This window comes from Protopterus annectens, chromosome 3.part0 (genome assembly GCF_019279795.1).
Source record: "Protopterus annectens isolate FY-2018-M chromosome 3.part0, PAN1.0, whole genome shotgun sequence".
Lineage (NCBI taxonomy): Eukaryota > Metazoa > Chordata > Ceratodontiformes > Protopteridae > Protopterus > Protopterus annectens.
This window is the reverse complement of record NC_056731.1, coordinates 190,527,478-190,546,624: the sequence shown is the minus strand read 5'-3', so window position 1 is coordinate 190,546,624 and position 19,147 is coordinate 190,527,478. Positions and strand designations below refer to the sequence as shown.

General features: G+C 42.9%; 1 protein-coding gene across 1 annotated transcript in view; it reads right to left on the bottom strand.

Annotated features, from left to right (window-relative positions):
- Positions 1–19,147, bottom strand: part of LARP4B (La ribonucleoprotein 4B) — a 2,371,531-nt gene that overhangs the window by 1,881,855 nt on the left and 470,529 nt on the right. Inside the window, exon 4 of the mRNA XM_044065528.1 lies at positions 4,659–4,795. Coding sequence (XP_043921463.1) covers positions 4,659–4,795 — 137 coding nt within the window. The remainder of the gene's footprint in view (positions 1–4,658; positions 4,796–19,147) is intronic.

The window sequence follows — 19,147 nt, the reverse complement described above, 5'->3', positions numbered from 1 at the left end:
CCAAATTGCTACAGCATGAACCTTAATAGAAGAGAAGGACAAACCTTTGTCCAGTAACTCAGTAAGATATTGAAGAGCCACACTTAAATTAGGCTCAGAAACATCAAAATCCTTTGCTGCACTCCAAAATAAAAATCTCTTCCATTTATCTTGTACTAGGCCTTCTAGCTTCCAAAATAACATTCAAAACTTGCTGTGGAAGTGGAGGCCCACTATGGTTCAAAACAGAATATGCCAGGCTGTTAGGTGCAGAGAGTGAAGTTTGACATTGAGCAAATGACTGTCCTCCTGAGACAACAGGTGTGGAATCAAGGCAAAGGCCATGGAGGCTTCCATACCAGGCTTCTCAGTAATGGATACCAATGCTGTCGAGGCCAATCTGGAGCTATCAAAATCATCCTTGGCTTGTCTTGTCTGGCCTTTAGTAGTACCTTTGGGAGGAGAGGCAGAGGCGGAAAGGCATACACATGAAGATTGCTCCAATTGAAGGAAAGAGCATCCACTTTCCAAGCTGTGGGATGAAACCTTTTGTGCAAAACTTTGGCAGCTGGTGGTTTAGTGGAGAAGCGAACAGATCTATGTCTGGAGTTCCCCATGACACTGTCAATTTCTGAAATACATGAGGATCCAATTTCCACTCTGCTCAACACATCTGCTAAGGAGTTCTGTGCTCGCAGAAACCTTGCCTGAAGACTGAGCTGTAAACTGAGAGCAGTCTCCCACAAAATCATTGCTTGCCTGCATAGAGGATAAGAATGTGTTCCCCTTGCTTGTTGATGTACCACATGACAGTTGTGTTGTCTGTTAGAATCAACACCTGCCCTGGAAGAAGTAAATCTTTGAAAGCTATTAATGCAAACTGGACTGCTAACATCTCCTTCAAGTTGATATGTAGATGTTGTAGTCTGGCAGGCCACTTGTCTTGTATCCACTTTCCATTTAGATGAGCTCCCCAAGCTTTGTCTGAGGCATCTGGCGTTAAAATCTGACTCGCCTCTGGCCGGGTCACAGAGAGTCCCTTGTTTAGGTGACATTCCTGAGCCCACCACAAAAATTCCTTTTGAATGCAAGGTATTATTTGAATGACAGTGTCCAGATCCTGGCAGTGCTGTGTCCATACATTTTTGAGATACTATTGTAGCTTCCTCATATGCAGTTTGGCATTGGGAAGCACCAGAATAGATGCCATGAACCCTAAGGCTTGAAGGACTGTCCTTGCAGTCAGCCCGGACTGATGAGATAGTTGATGGAAGTAAAGGGAAAGATTCTTTTGTTTGTCCAAGGCCATCTGGGATGCTGTATTCAGTCTTACACCCAGAAAGCACATGTCCTGAGAGGGTACTAGACTGGACTTTATTTCGTTCACAGAATACCCCAGGCATCTTAGCACTGCTATCACATATTCCAAATGATGAAGGAGCCAGAATCAGGCAATCGTCCAAATAAAGGATAGATCTGTATTCCTTTTAGCCTGAAGAAAGCTATCACTGGAGCCAGAACTTTCAACACTCTAGATAAGCCAAAGGGCAATGCAGAGAACTGATAGTGAGAAGTCCCAGCTCAAAAACGCAGATACTTCCTGCAACTTGGTCTGATAGGAACGTGAAGGTAAGCCTCCTTGAGATCCAAAGTTACCATCCAATGATCTTTGCCCAGCAGAGGTAAAAGCTGCTGTAACGTCAACATTTTGAACTTGGGAATGTCCAGATAAGTGTTGAGGATAGATAAATCCAAAATTGGTCTCCACGTGTTCCCCTTCTTTGGTACTAGGAACAGGCGAGAATAAAATTCTGGCATAGGGACTATTTGGAGTAACAGAGAAATTTGCTTGTGAGCCTCTATTCTTTGTTGAGGAGGAACGTCTGGCATGCCTTTGAAAGGAGGCAAGGTATGGAAATAAAACCTGTAACCGTGGTGTATGATATCCAATACCCATCTGTCTTGGGTAATTAAACTCCAATTTTCTTTGAAAAGTGCCAACCTTCCTCCCGAAGGCTCTGGCAGCTGAAAAGGTAGGTCATTGGGTCTGTTTACGAAAGGACTGACCCCTGCCCTCACCAAGACTGTGCAGGAGAACTCCCTGTTCTAGGCCTGAAAGAGCCCTGAGCTCTGAGATCTACCCCTAGACTGGGAATCATAAGAAGGATACGTCCACCCTTAGTAGGCCAATTTCTACTAAACTTTGGAGGCTGAACCTGCAAAAATCTTTAACAGTCTGCATAGACTTAGCCTTGTCTTCCATTTTCTTTAAAACTGCCTCAACAGGAGAACCAAACAACACATCAGATTGTAAAGGAGCATCTAAAATCCTTGTTTTAACATGGTCAGATAAATTTTGATCCCTCAGCCAGGCATGCCTGCGAAGAACTGACCCAGTGGCAGCCACCCTAGACGAGGCCTGTACAGCATCAAAACCACATTGCAAAGAATGCTTACCCACCTGTTCAGAAACATGCACTAAATCTTGCAACTCTTTACAATCAATACCTTCCGCCAGAGCATCAACCTTAGACTTCAACTGTGAAAGGAGATAGTTTTGGTATTTCAACATGTGAAACTGGCAATTCAAAGCCCTCATAGCTAGAGTGGAAGAAGTATAAACTTTCTTTCCCCATCTATCCAAGGCCCTGGCCTCTTTATCTGCAGGAACCGGATTCTTGACAACAGAAGCCTTAACACCTTTAGGCCCCTGGCTAACAGTTTCTGGGTCTGCCCTAGGACTCTTAAAAGATACTTATGAGCTTCAGGCACCCTGTAATACCTATCCGGTTTAACAGGAGCAGGAGGCAAAGAATCAGGATTAAGAGAAGCCTCTGTAAAAACGTCTTCCACTACATCCAAAACAGGAGGTATAGCCAAAGGCCTATGCTGGGGTAAAAACAAAAATTCCCTAAGCCTTTTCCTGGAATCAGAGAAGTCCTGACCTTCCCACTTAAAATGCTCCCTCATGGAATGAAGAGTTTCTGAAAAAGAAAAATCCTCAGGAGGAGAAGCAGAAGGAGTAGAATCATCCACATCAGAATCAGAATAAGGAGAGTACTCCTGCAAGTCTTCAGTCAAGACTCTGAAACATCTGCTCAAAACTCTAGCTCAGGCTCCACCCTAGGTCTCTTATCAGGAGGGGCAAAGAACCCCTAATCAAAGTAATCAAATCTTCTGCCATTTTAAGCATATGCTTCTTGGGCACAGTTCCTGAAGAACTAGGGGTGACACCAACTAAAGCCAAACCTGGCCTGCCTCTGGGAGAAGCCTTGGAAACAGAAGGAGAGGGCCTAACCACCCTAGGCAGGGAGGGGAGTATAGTAACCTGAGAAGCCCCATCAGCCTGACCTGCCTCCTGAGAGGCCACATCCTGCAATAACAAAGTCTCTCCCTGGGTTCCCAAAGAAACCTCTGTTGGAACCACCGGCTCCACCGACACCTCTAAAGAACCGGGCGGACGGTTCTTCTAGCCTAGGCTTAACTGCTTTGTCCGAGCATCCGACGGCATTTTATAATTACACCGCTCAAGACTAACCTGGCACAATCTAATCTTCTCTTTATAGTGCGCTATTGAATCTAGCACAAGAGCGACACCCAACAACGCCGTGCTCAGGCCCTAAACAAGGAATACACAAAGTATGATAGTCTCTATGTATCTGTTTCCCACAAGAAATACAATTATTCACTTTTTCTGACATCCGTAAACCACTGAGGCAAGAAAAACTAAAATATTACTTTGACTCGGTCTGAAACTCCGAAATCGAACAATTTCAGACGCTGCTTCTGCATCGGACCATGCGGCAAAAGACTGAGGATATGGCCGGGTCATGCGCTGATGTCAGTCAAATGCGCCTGACCGTCAGCCAGCCTTTGATATTCGGGCCGACCGAGGACAGCGGACTACCCAAGTGTAAGGACTGCAGCAATGTGAGATGAAGAACATCTGTGTCTTACTCTACTGATGGTGGGATGGATATGTTTTTGGATAGTATGGCCTGTACTATACTCTACATAATGGGAAAACTGGCCAGGGAATGCGGCCCCAAGTCTGCCATAGCATTCACATTTCACCTCCCTTCCTTGATTTCCCTGAATGATCCCATGGACAAAAAACTCTGAATTATAATCATACTGTTTACTAAAGCATCTACTTAAAGTGTTATTCTCTTTTTACACATACAAGAAAGCACACAAGGTACTCATTTTTTTCTGCTTACACTAAAGACTTGTGAAGGCTTCACATGTACTCCATGTTAAAATAATGTACAATAAATAAATCTGAAAGGTAGAAGTCTATTGACACGGATGCTCATATTAAAGACAAAATAATTAGACAATTTGTAATTCTATGTATTGAGAACAAACCGTCTTAACTAAAATCAACTGGCATTTCTTCATTCACACAACAAAATCTTAATTCTAGAAAGATGTCCACTTGTTATTCAGTATTAATGAAATTAAGTGAAAAAAAAACAAGCACACAAATAAGTACAGATGCTTTAACTCTTTGGTCTGGTTTTAACGTCTTCCCTTTTAATAACATCTCGCCTTGTAATAATGTCAGAACAACAGTCTCATTTAAGTACCAAATCCTCCCAACACCAGAAAAATAAAAAAAACGCAGATGGAAAATATAGGTATAACAGCCAAGAGAAAAAAAAAAAGCAGTTACTTACATCTCAATACGTCTACAATAAGGTCAATATCAGTGCTGAGTTTTTTCACATGGTCGAGATTTGCCACTGTCATAATTGGCACATACTGGTCACTGTCCATTTGGGAGATTAAGTACATATCACTAGCAAGATTTTCCCTAGTGAAAAAGAAAAAAGCAAACAATACACAAACTTTCAAATAGCTTTGCATAGCCGGGGCTCCTTTTAAGTACCTTTTAAAGACTCCACCATAGTATTACTTTTACAACAAAAGCCCACAAAAACTTATCTGAGATGCATCACTGCTTCATTTATTCCAAAGCAAAAAGCTTACTACCAAAAATCACAGATACGCTTGTAAGACATAAGCATATGGAAAAGTTCTGTAACCATGGAGTATGGAAAAAATAAAGTTATGTACTCACCATAATGTTCCATCTGTGTTGTCCATTCTCATTCTTTCTCAACTGTTGGGTTCAGATCTAACCCTCAGATCCAACTTGGCCCCTTCCTCCAGCTCACAGAATCTTGAACTCTTGAGCACCTCATTTTACCTATAGTGCACCACCAACCTAACATACCTCAGATCTTGTTTGATGCCCAAAACACTAACAGCGCAGTGAAAAAATTTAAAAGAATGGAAGGTGGAGCTAAAAAAAGAACAGAGGTTCCTCCAACACTCTTCAATTTCTCCAGGAGTAGAAAAAGGCGGGGCTAGGTGGGTGGGAAGTTGAAGAATGAAAATGAACAACACAGATGGAACATTATGGTGAACACAACTTTTTAATCTGACGTTGTCTAACTTCATTCATTCCTCAACTTTTGGGACAGTCTCTCTAGCTATCTCAATCCCAGGAAGGTACTAAGGAAGGATACTGCAGAGCACTGCCGAGCCAAAGGTTGCTCTTCCCCTAAAGACCAAATCCAGTTTGTAATGAGCAATAAAATTATGAGGATTTGCCCAAGTTGCAGCTGCACATCAACATCCAAGGAAGTTCAGGACAAAGGCTGATGAAGGTGCCACAGACCTGGTGGAGTGGGCTCCGAGTGGTTTTAACAAGGGTAAGCCCACTTTTTGATAAATAAGGGTAATACAATCAGTTAACCATTTGGCCAAAAGTAACTTTAGATACTGGCATGTCCAGTTTTGAATCAGAAAAGGGAATTGTTGGGACATTTAGATTTTTAGCTCTGTGAAAATAGAAACATAATGGTCAGTGTACATCTAACAAATATAACAAATACTTGCCTTTGTTCAAAAACTTTGTAAAAAAAACTGGAAGACTAATGATCTCATTAATACTGGACTCAGAAACCACTTTTGGTAAAAAGGAAGGATTAGTCAGCAGAAAAACCCTATCCTTATGAAAAACTAAGGGGGTTTAGAGGACAAGGCTTGAAGTTCCAATACTCTTCTGACAGATGTAATCGCAATTAAGGAAAGGCCTTTCCAGGTCAAAAAATGTACATCAGATTTAGCCAAAGGTACAAAGGGGGGATTGAGTTAAAGCTTGAGGTAGAATGCCCAAGGAGAGATAGAATCCTTTAAAGCTGGTCTAAGTAAACAGGCTCCCATTAGAAAGGCTTTGCAAAGCTTAGAAAAAGCTAATATAGAATTATTTACTCTCAGATGACATTTTGAAATGTAATTGAAGAACTAGCACCTTCACTGAAGACTGTTGCCAAAAAGTCTAGAACATTTGAAATCAGTGCTGAAAAGGGATCCAAGTTTTTGCTTAGGAGTCAAATAACAAATCGTTTCCATTAACTCTTATAAATCTTTCTGGTGGAAGCTTTATGGGAAGATAAAATTTGACAGACAGGGGAGGAGAGCCTTAACTGTCTAGCAATCAATGGAACTGGAGAAACCATGCTGTAGCTTGAGGCCTGTAAAGTCTGGGTGAGTCATGGCCGTCAGATGAGACAGGTCATCTGGAAATGGATCAAGACAATGGATGTAGACAAGACTAGAGGAAGGGAAACCAAATCTGATGAGGCCAGTAAGGGGCAATGACGATAACCATGCTCCAAGTGAGATGCTTCCTGTAGAAATGTTGGTATGAGAGGTAAGCAGGGATAGGCATAAAGGAGACAGGGAGGCCAAGCATGAAATAGAGAATCTCTTGATGACTCCACTGGTGGGGGGGATCAGGGCGAAGAACTAGCTGCAATTGTTGTTCAGGGGAGAGGCAAACACATCACAGCATGGTTAGCCCCACTTACAGAAAATGATCTCCGTCATGTTGATAGAGAGACCACTAGTGAGGCATCAGAATGGACCTGCTTAACTTGTCTGCAGTCATATTAGATTTCCCCGGGATGTGTGTTGCTATAAGAAAACAACTGGAAGAGATTGCCCACTGCCATACTCCCATAGCTTCTTAAAGAGGTTAAGATCTGATTCCCCCCATTTGTTTATGTAACAGACTACTGACATATTACCCACCAACAGTCAAAGAGGGAAGTGTGCCTTGAAAGTCCTGCAATGTTAGAACAATGCTCATCTCCAGGACATAGACATGCATTTTGGCATCTTCAGGAGACCAAGTGCCTTTGACTGTCCCTCCCAGGAAAAAGCCCCCCACCAGAGCTGAGAGGTGTCTGTGGTCACTGCAGCCTTGGGCTGAGGTACAACAAAAGGACGGCCTTTGTGGAGTTGGAGTGTGTGTACCAAAGAAGGTAATTCTTGCATGACTGAGTAATTTTGACTGGCATGGATAATAGGTGTTGGAGAATAGACCATTTAGTGGAGTATGTCCACTGAGATATTCTCATATGGAACCTGGCAAGTAGTACTAGAGTGACTGCAGCTGCCATGGATACCAAGGCTTGAAGTATTAGCCGTGCTGGAAGGGAAGAATTTTGTATTTTTTTTGGAATTGGTATTTGGGTTGTTGTATCCAAGTGAGCACCAATGAATTCCAAACTCTGAGTCAGTATGAGCTGAGATTTGTAATAACCGACAGATATTCCCAGACAGAAGCACAGCTGGAGTAAACAGTCCCTTCCTTGTTTTAATTATTTGATGCCTGGTTGGAGCAGTCAGGGGACAGTCATCTAGATATGGAAACATTTGGAATTCCATCAGTCTCAGGTGAGATGCTATGACTGTCATGCATATGGTGAACACCCTGAGGGCTGTGGCAAGACCAAAAAGTAGTGCTCGGAACTGGTAATGACTGGATCCCAGCCATGGCATATGCATCTTCTGGAGCACCTGTCCATTTTTATGTGATAGTATGTATCTTGAAGATCTACTGAGCTCATCCAGTCATCCTTGTGCAGAATGGACAGCAACATGACCATCCAGGATTCTGTATACTGAACAGATAGATTTACTTTACTGAGATACAAAAACAAAAAGGGCTCAAAGTCCCCTTTCCTTTTTGGTATCAAAAAGAATCTTAAGTTCCATATCTTCTCTGGTCTGGGGGGACATCCTGGATGACTCATTTTTATTTTTTTCCCCTAGAGTAGCTGCTTCCCTCTGACTGGGTAGATCATCAAAGATTTTCTTCTGAACTGTTTGAGGGTATTGGGGAAAGGGCTTAACCTCTGGATATTATCATTCACACCTAAAAGTCTTCTGTGATGTCTAGCCAGGCTCTCTGGTGCAGGGATAGTGACCCTCAACTGCCTCCAGGGATGGAAAGTCGGGCCTCCATTCAGAAGCACTGACAGGATCTGTTTAGACAAAGAATCTCTAGACCCTTGGTTACGCAAACCACCTCTGCCATGGGAAGTACATCTTCCATTTGTTTTCTCCATCTGCCCCTGGGGAAACTATATCCACGTGACTCATGAAGGGGACCCTGGGATGTTTTGAACCACATCTTTCTGCCACCTTGCAGGTTCCTAGAAAAGGACCTTTGAGGGGTAGAGAACATAGAGTCCACAGCAGACAGGATCTTCCCTTCTTGTTTGCACCTAGTGTCTCTCTCTTTTACCTTGAGGCCAAATAATGAGGTTCCATCAAAGGGCGCATTGACAAAAGAACATTTAAATGGTTCTGCAAAATCACACAACTACATCCAGGCACATTTCCTAATAGAAATTGCCTGAACCCTGCCACCCAAGAGGTACCTTTGCAGCATAAGATATTATCCTCATGGACAAATTAGAAATAAACTGGAGGGTAGACAACTGTGAGAAAATTATATTCCCATCCTTGGATGATATGGACCCCGAAAGAGATTTGGTAAGCTACTTGATCAAATCTCTGAAGTCTGGTAAAACATGCCAAATAATTTGACGACCTTAAAGCAAAGGTCGCTGAGGCATAGACATGCTTTTCAAACCTGTCCAATGCCCCAGACTCCTTGTTAGAGGTGTGGACAGAGGCTTTTCAAACAGTTTCTTTCTCATGGCATCTGTGACAACTATGGCATCAACAGGCACACCTTTACTCCAGAGAAGATGGCCTTTTGGGGATGCAAACATTTTGTCTGGTCTTTTGGGAACAAGCTTGACAGTGTCTGGCTCCTTCCATGCCTGCAGACAGGCCAGATCTATCAGCTCATCAGCAGGTGGAGTTACCCAGAAAGTAGATGGGCTAGATATGAAAGCCTTCAAAAACACAGATTTCTCTTGAGAATGGGTCATCAAAAGACCAGCTACCTCTTTGTTTAAGGAGTTCCACAATGTCTCTACAGGATGCATCAGCTGGTGATCTGGGGGACCCTACCCCCTCATCAAAACCAGTGTCTTCAGTGAGAGACTCTTGTGAAAAGTCCAAATGCCTCCTCTTGCACATTCTCTTCCTAGGAACCGCCTCAGTGGGATGCTCCATAGTGGTATCAGAAAAGATGATACCCCGATGGGCGGACTGGAAGCTGGCTGTCCCAGTGAAAGGGATGAATGAGGCTCAGTAAGCAAAACTGAATGAAAAAAAAGTCTGATCCGAGGAAAAAAGGACTTGTCTGCAGTCATATTAGATTTCCCCGGGATGTGCGTTGCTATAAGAAAACAACTGGAAGAGATCGCCCACTGCCATACTCCCATACTCTAGGCATAAATAAGTTTCTCTCCACTATCTCAAAAGTGAAGTGCCTAAGGAAAGTAGAAACTATCAGATCCGACAAAGGACCTGTTGGACTGTCGGATCCTGATACCCCGCAGGCAATGCACTTGTGAAGGGAATTGGAACCAAGCTATCTAATGCCGCTGCTCCAATGGGAAGAAACTGCTCAGACAGTTTCAGAGTTGATTCCAACACCCAAGAGCCAGCGCTAACACTTCGTCTCTGAGAGTCCTTCAGCTCAGAGGCACTCGGTGCTGGATGATTGAGGGGAACTATTGGACTCAAAGAAACAACGAACTTTGGATAAGATAGATGCCCTGAAGGATTTCAGATCTGACAGCTCCAAAACCGAAGGACGGATTAGAAGAGGCGATAATAAAGGTAGTGTGGACTGATGAAAGCTCTCAGGACCCGATAGAGTTGGAGCTGAGAAAACTCCCATTTGAGTTTGCGTCCTAAGGAACTTCCTCATCATCCTATCCACATCTGCTCTTTGATCCTGGAGAATCGAAGAGAGAAAGTCATTGACAAAGACTTGGAATGTTGTCTAGGTGACTGCTCAAGGAACAGAGAAGGCAATCTGGATGAGACAGACTCCGAGAGTAAAGGTGAACTATGGATCCAAGGGGATCTTTCAACTCTGTTTCAGATTCGAAGCAGCTGGATCAGACTTGTTCAAAAGTTTGCCTGGCGGCTCTAACAGAATTGAAATTGCCACCAAAGTAGGGTGACACTCAGGGAATCTTTTGTGAGAATCCTTAGCAATAGAGTCGTCGTCCTTGTCCTGTTTCTTAGGGGTTTGAGCCACAGCAACCGGAGTGGAGTGTCTGGAAGGGATAACACCCCCCCCCCCCAAGTATAACTTTATTCTTTCTATCAATCAAGGCTCCTGAGTTAAGCCTTTACAGATTTCACAGTCCATGTCTAGGTGTTTGGGGCCTAGACAGCACTCATACTGTGTGGGCATCCAGATTCAGAATTTTGTGCCCAAAAGCAATACATTTTTTTGAAACCGGATGGTTTGTCAGACATATTTAAAAGCTGAAGCAAAAGTTTAAAAAATCCACTATCGGAGAAAAATTAAAGATGTATTTTTTTTAACAAAGAAATAAAGAGACAAGAAGGAAAAGAACTACCAACAATGGTAATAAGAGTACTAAAATTAGTACAGAAAGGGAAAAGGGAAGACTACCAACTATGGTATAAAGAGGTACTCCATGAGTAAAAGAAAAAGGGCCTAATATGACAATTTTTACAAGGGTTAAAGGGAAGAAAGAGAAATAAATGAAACTAAACTCACTTTAAACTGAAACTTTCGATTAGACAATACCCCAAAGCTCGAGAGCTCATAATTACATTTGTTCGCACGGGAAGCAAATGAGAGCTGGGGTATGTTAGGATGGTGAGGCAATATGGGTAAAGGGAGGATCTCGAGAGTTCAAGATTCTACAATCTGGAAAAAGAGTCAGAATCGAATCCAAGGGTAGGATCCGAACCTAACAGTTGAGGAATGAATGAAATTGGACAACAACAGATTGTTGGACAAACTATGTGCTTGAAGATAAAGGTAAGACATCTTTGCTTTATAAACTTTTCATAGCTTATAATTACATAAATTCTGGAACATCCTATGAATGATGGGGACAAACCCACCCAACACACACTGGCTTAAGTTTTATAGCTCAGCCTACTTCAATAAGTGTTGCTAACTTCATGTCTTACTCACATATGTCAAGTACGACAGCTATACAAAATGAAACTAAAGCAACAGTCATCAACAAACTAAGCTAGTCTATGGCCTTAAGTCATATCACAAGTACGGCTCAAGTGATGCTTCCAAGCTTTGGAATGCTGGTTGTATGTAAAACTATCCTTGGCAAGATATCCCATTTGTTAGTAATACTGCAACAATGATCATTGAGGGATATCAACGGAGACTAACAGCTCACCTAAATTTCTGATTTCAGAAACTCTTCTGAGATGGACATTCGGCTGACAGAGCACATCTACAATGTGGGGGGTTGTCTCCTGGATAGCATATCGAAGCAGTTAATAAGGAGATGAATGGAACAAACAAGGAACATTGGTCTGCAATAATAATCTGGGTTCGGGCTGCTAGGTATCAAGACATATCCCTGCAGTATATTTGATTGGGGACAAATGCTGGAATTAGAATCCCGCTATAGAAAGAAATATGGCTGCCTTACATTCACTGCAGGAACAGAGAAGCACATAATTCCATGCCCACAGCTTCAATAACTCAGTGCATGGGGGCAGGCAAGTAATAAGCAGAACTTTGTGTCCAGCACATGTTTATGTAACTACATGTAGAAATGTGCTACAGAAAGAAGGAAATCCTGCATGCTGATTCTGTCACACTTATGCCCTCTTATGTGATTTAGGTAGTGCTACCCAAACCCTGCAAATGGGGTTAAAGGTCCATACACATTATTAATGAAGACATTGACTACTGTAGACTGCATTTCCACTGGGGTGAACTGCCCACTGGGCATCCTGCTGCTATGTCTAGGTGGACCATGGACAACCCCTCCAACCCTACCCCAGCAAACGTTGTAACTGAAGCTATGGCTGTGATGTTGCTTGCTTCTCTTTGCCTGTAGAGAACATGCAACAGCCATTAGGCATCTCGCAGCTTTAATGATTTTCACTTCAGCCATGTGTCCCTAATCCAGACAAATGCACCACAAGGAAATTTCTCACCACCATCAGCCGGAACTCAGATAAACCTAATGCTAAATACACATCACAACCAGTACATTCATAAAAGAAATGTGTTAGGGATATATGGCTTTAGTGAAATTCAAAACCATCACAAAACACTGTACAAATATTTTCACATGGAGCCCAGTGCATCCCCTACATGTGTGACTCCGCTACCACACGCAGATATCTGTATATGGTACCCTTCAATATCTGTATATGGTACCATTCAGGGTTGTACAAACAGATGAAAAGTGAAAATGGAAAAAAATCCCTTTTCCTTCAACCTCAAACAACCTACGAGAACCCATAAGAAAAAAAATCGCATTTTCCCTTTCCCATTAGACATGTCACTTTAGAGATCCCATAACGGCACCTGTAACAAAACAAGCTTCAAAATCCTGTGACACTTAGCAGTATGTGGCAGGGCTCAAACAGCTGTGATCATATGTCAAAAAGCAGTGTCAATAAATCACAAGGAAACGGGAACCACTCCAAGGCCCCACTAGACAAAAAATGACCGTTTGTTGTAAGAGATATTTTAGCTTCTCCACATGAACAGGGTAAGTTTTATACAAAAAGATATGAAGCTCCAAACTACTAAGCAGAAGTGATGGCCACCAAGAAAATGGTCTGCAGAGAGACTAAGCCACATGACTCAACAGATACACACAAGTTCATATATCATAAAGTTAAACTTGCACAGAAAAGGTTAAGTTTAACAGTATACAGAGATGCAGCAGCACCTCCCCCCTTAATCAACTGTGATCAAGTCTGACAGTCCAGAATTTTATACTCCATGAGGTGTCAAACTGAACTAGCAGAGACATGAAACCTAATCATGAAATAAAGGATAACAAATAAGATGAAAACAGTGGGCCAAAAAGTCTGCATTTTAAAAGGTCACTTACCCAAACAGCAAACTTCAAAAAAAGTAAACGGAGGCTACAGATCCGCGCCAAAAAAACAATTCATTCCTTTTTTTACAGTAAGCTTTTTCATTCAACATTTGCTTTTTCTTTTCACTTCATAAAAAAAAAAAACATTACATTTTATAATATCAAGATACATAAAAAGTGTATAAAAAAATATATATATATATTTTTTTTTTTATATATATATATATATAGTAAAATACAGCAAACTTGGCAGTACAGGTACATCTGATCTAAGACTTCCTGGTGGCCTCCAGCAATTTGAAAAAAAACTCATCAGAAAGTACAGTTGTGTAAAATCTTACAATAATGGTAGATTTTCCTCTCTTCAATGAAGGGATTGCCTGCCAAGGATAGCCCTATGTCCAGGCAGTGTACCAAAGCATTTTGATTTTATAGGCATCATACGTCACACGTATGCTCCACATGGAGAGCGTAAAGCAAAAAGGTCACATACAAACACAAACACTCAGAATTGAATTGCCCCAGGAAGGAAAAAAAAGACCCCTGAGACAACATGAAACATGCATATCCAGAAGGAAAAAGGTCAGAAGGGAAAGGAAACAAAAACCCCACAGCCAAGAGGGTAACAAAGGACAAGGGCAAGAATCATAATGGGGGGGGGGGGGCAAATACTGGAACAATAAAGAGGGCATCTACTGTTATGCTAAGATTTTACTCAACTGTACTATGTACTTCCACATCACTGTTGCAGTATTCTTCACTGAAGAGAGAGTATAAGAGCTAAAAAGCCTGGGAGGACGAAGGCAAAGTCCCTCTACAAACACACACAGAATAGCTCGGGCAAAACCTGCACCAGTCCTGGAAACAACATCTGATTTGTAATGCTTAGTAAAATTATGAACACAGGACTAAGTAGCAGCTTCAAGAATGGAACTGGTGTCCAAACCCGCGAAAAAGGCAACAGAAGAAACAAACACCCTAGCAGAATGTGCCTTTTCAGACAAAAAGTCATTTGCCATGAAAAGAACAAAAGGAAATAGACTGAGACATCCAGAAAGAGATAATGTGCTTGGAAACAGCTAAACCCAAAGTCCAGGGAAGAAAAAACAGTTGCTCTGATTTGCGTATAAAAATAAGTTATGTACCTACCATAACGTTCCACATTAGTTGTCCTTCATCTCGCCTTCCTTCTTGCTGGACTCGACCATTTACTATAGCTCGAGAGTTCTTTACTGGCTCGAGGCTACCCCTTTATCCCAGAATGCTCAGCACCAGCTACCCAGATCTCATTTGAGATAGCTTACACATGACAGAATTATAGAAGATAATCCATTAATAAACCTAGATATGCAGTTAATTGTCATGGTTTGGTTGAGAAGCAACTAATAAAACAAATTAGCCAGTGAAACCATAGAGAAGCAACTAATAAAACAAATTAGCCAGTGAAACCATTGAGAAACTCCTCTCAATCCTCGAGGAAGGGGAAGGAGGGAGGGACGCAAGAAGGAAGGCGAGATGAAGGACAACTAACATGGAACGTTACGGCAGATACATAACTTCTTTATGTTAAGTTGTCCAATCTTGCCTTCGTTCTTGCTGGATGGGACAACGCCGCTAGCACCTCAATCTTGAGTGGCTCATTGGAACAGACTCTTCAGAACCGTGGAACCAAAGGAAGCTCTGCCCGGGAGACCATATTTACTTTGTAATGAGAACTGAATGTATGAGGATCTGCCCAAGTAGCTGCTGCACAAATGGAATCTACGGGCAGTCTAGATTGAAATGCTATCAAAGTAACTACTGACCTGGTTTAATGACCTTTGGGTTTTGTTGGAAGATCTTTTTGTCGCAAATGGTAGGTATGGATTATGGTGTCCGATAACCATTCCGATAATGTTACTTTAGAAACTGGAAGGCCTTGTTTGTTGTTAGCAAATGAAAGGAACAACTGATCTGATTTTCTCATTTCTTTACTTCTATGGAGATAGAAACGCAGTTGTCTATGCACATCCAATTGGTGTAACTTGTATTCTGCCTTGTTGGAATGACTGGGGGAAAAAACAGGGAGTTCAATGGATTTATTCAAATTGTGGTCCAAACAAACTTTAGGTAGAAAGGATGGATAAGTTCTGAGAGAGACCCTGTTTTTGTGAAAAACTAGGTATGGAGGGCGAACGTATAATGCATGAAGTTCTGAAACCCGTCTGGCAGAAGTAATAGCAACTAAGAAAAGAGAAACTTCAAGGAACATGATGCTGCTGGTTCAAAGGGTGGCAGTATCAAGAAGGCAAGAACCAAATTGAGATCCCAAGGTGGAACGGCTCTTTCACGGGGGGGGGGGGTTAAGTAGAGATGTACCTCTCATGAAGGCCTTACAGAGTTTGTGAGACATTATGCTGGAGTTAGAAACTCTGACATAAAATTTGAAATGGCAGCCAGTTGTACTCTAATGGCAGCAGCTGCACCAGAATGAAACAGTTCTGCTAGGAAATCCAAAATCTCATGTACAGGAGCTGTAAAAGGATCTAAACTCCTGGAATCTTCCCAGTAAGAGAACCTTTTCCATTTGCTAGCATAAACTTTCCTTGTATTTGACTTATGTGAGAGGAAACAATAATCTCACACACTGCTGGGGAAATAATGGGAAGCCAGGATTGAAAGTGGAGTAACCAAGCTGTGAACTTGAGATTGGAGGGATTGATTTAGCCCGCCTGATTGATGAATCAAGAGGTCCGGTACTGGGTCCAGAATCCAAGACTGGGCTACTGTTGAGGCCAAAAGGGGGGTAAAGAGGATCATTTTGCAACCCAACGATTTTGCTTTCTGAATGACTTTGGAATTAGGGGAATGGGGGAAATGCATAAAGGAGTCCCCGAGGCCAATAGTGGACTACAGCATCCCTGGGAGTCTGACCTGGAGGAGGAACAAGAGAGAAGTAGCTGCTGCATTTGTTGTCGAGGGGAGAGGCAAAGAGATCGCAGCAAGGCTGCCCCATTTGTGGAAAATAAGATCCAAAATTTCCTGTTTCCGAGACCACTCGTGAGGCATTAGGATAGCCCTGCTGGGCCTGTCCGCTATTACGTTGGATGTCCCAGGGATAAGCGTTGCTGTCAGAAAATGCTGGGATGAAATCGCTCACAGTCTGTGGGCCTCTCGGCACAAGGGGTAAGACCTGGTTCTGCCCTGTTTGTTGATGTACCAAACCACTGGCATATCGTCCGTCTGTATTGCAATAGTCCCGGTAGGGAAAGCGTCTTGAAGAGCTTGCAATGCTAGGAGCACCGCTCTCATCTCCAGGACGTTCATGTGCAAGTGGTACGCGTCAGGTTGCTAAGTGCCTTGGACTGTCTTCCCTAGATAATGCCCACCCCCTCAATCAGGGAAGCGTCCGTGGTCACTGTAGCCACCGGATGGGATTCCATGAAAGGTCTGCCTGAGTAACTAGTGGGGAGACCATCCATCAGGAAAAGTGTCTTTTGCAAGATTCCGTAATTAGCATCATGTGAGACATGGGTAATTCCTGGAAAGACCATTAAGTGAAAAGAAGCCACTGAAGGATTCTCATGTGAAAGCATGCTAAGGGAACTAGAAGAATGGCTGCTGCCATAGACCCTAGAGCGTGAAGAACATATTTTACTTGAATTCTTTTGCTCCTCAGGAGAAGTGACACCTGTTTTCGAATAATGGAAACTCTTTCCCTGAGGCAATTTTACAATAATTTTTCTTGTGTTTAGCTCTGCTCCTATGTATGTAATAGATTGACAGGGAAACAAAGCAGATTTTTCGAAGATTATTGTGATGCCTACTTGAACACAGGATGTGATGGTGTAATCTCGTGCTTCTACAAGTTGTTGCCTGGTGTTAGCAGTGAGGAGCCAGTCATCCAGATAAGGAAACACCTGGAATCCTTGACATCTCAGGTGAGCCGTGACTACTGCCATGCATTTGTTGAACACCTTAGGGGCTGTGGTGAGACCAAAGGGCAGAGCCCTGAATTAGTAATGACTGCCCCTAACCAGAAGCGTATAAATCTCCTGGACCGTCTGTCCATGTTTATATGATAGTACACGTCCTGAAGATCTATGAAGCACATCCAATTGTCCTGACCCAGAAAGGGGAGAATGGACTGCGGTGTTACCATCCGGAACTTTTCTTTTTGTACAGATTTATTTAATCTGCGGAGATCCAGAATTTGTCTCCAGTCCCCTGTCTTTTTGGGCACTAAAAAGAATCTTGAGTAAGTTCTGGATCCTACTTGGTCTGCGGGGACTTCCTGGATGGCTCTTTTTTCTAGCAGTCTTGAAACTTCTGTGACTGCCTGATCCCTTCGATTGGGTGGAACATCTGGGATGGATTTTTTTGAAACAAAAGGGGGTTAAAGAAAGGGAATCTTGTAATCTCCGGATATAATGGCTAGTACTCAATTGTCTTTTGTAATATTTTGCCATGTGGTTGGGTACAATGAAAGCTTTCACCCGACTGCCTCCAGAGTTGAGCAGTCGGGCACCCCTTCAGGGATGTTGATAGGGTTTGGAAGAGAACGCATCTCTGTCACCGTGATTTTGCGCACCCCCTCTGCCACGAGTGCAGCATCTTCCATTATTATTATTTCCCCTTTGCCCCTGGGGTAAAATTCATCACGTGTATCAGGCAAGGGTCCCTGGGATTTTCGAAACCACATCTTTCCACTCTTCTGACCTTTTGGGTATGGTCTGGTAGGAGTGGAAAAATGGACTCCAACATCAGAGAGAGTCTTGCCTTCCTGCTTGTAACTGGTATGCGTGTCTTTCACCTGAGGCACAAAGAGAGAGGAGCCATCCAAGGGGGTATTGGTGGATGCTCTCAAAGGTTCCGCAAACTGACAAAGCCGCAGCCAAGAACGTCTCCTAAGAGCTACTCCTGTTCCCGCAGCTCTACTCGCTCCAACGGCTGCGTATGAAATAAGCCTCATGGAGGAGCTGACTACTGAATTACGAGTCGCAAGCTGGGGAGCCACCTTGGCTGAAGCTCCCTCAGCTGTAGGATCTTGTAGGGTCTCTCCAAACTCTTTTAGGAGATCCCTCTGATGCCTAGTAAAATGGGAAAGATAATTCAGGGACCCAAGAGAGAAGGGTGCTGAAGAAAAAGTACAGTTGTGTACCTACCATAAATGTAGATGTTCGAGTGTATTCACTGTTGCAGTCATTACACTTGGGTTATCCAGCTGGCAAGCTACCCGCAGTCTGCACAAATTCCAAAGTCCTGGTCCGGCATCGGTTGCTGTCGCCTCTTCCCTGACGTCAGTGAGCCAAGGGTATAAAAGATGCAGCCGACGCCATTTTCTTCAGTTTTTCTTGCCCCAGATGTCAGTTGCCCCCAAAATGGTAGGCTAAAAAAATTCTGATCATAAAAAAGCATGCACATAACCTTAATCTGTAAGCAAATACACCACATAGGTTGTACACAAGAGAGAAGTACAGATAAGTCCCAGCAATGAAAGGGTGATGGAGGGAGGGCAACCTGGACTGTAACAGTGAATACACTTGAACATATACATTTATGGTAGGTACACAACTGTACTATGTTTATCGTGTTTCACTGTTGCAGTCATTATACTTGGGTTGAATCCCAAAGCCGAGGTTGGGTGGCTAGGCCTAAATAGAATTAAGAGTGGCTAAGATGCCCTGCAGAACTGCAGTGGCAAAGCCTGCTCTGGATTTAGAGTACAGAGGTAAGTGGTAGTGCTTTGTAAAAGTGTGCAATGAAGTCCAGGTTACAGCCTCCAAAATGTCCTTGGTTGGTACTCCTCTGAGGAAGGCTGCTGAAGTGGCTGCTGCTCTGGTAGAATGTGGCCTAATGCCCTTAGGCACTGATTTGCCATGTTGTGAATA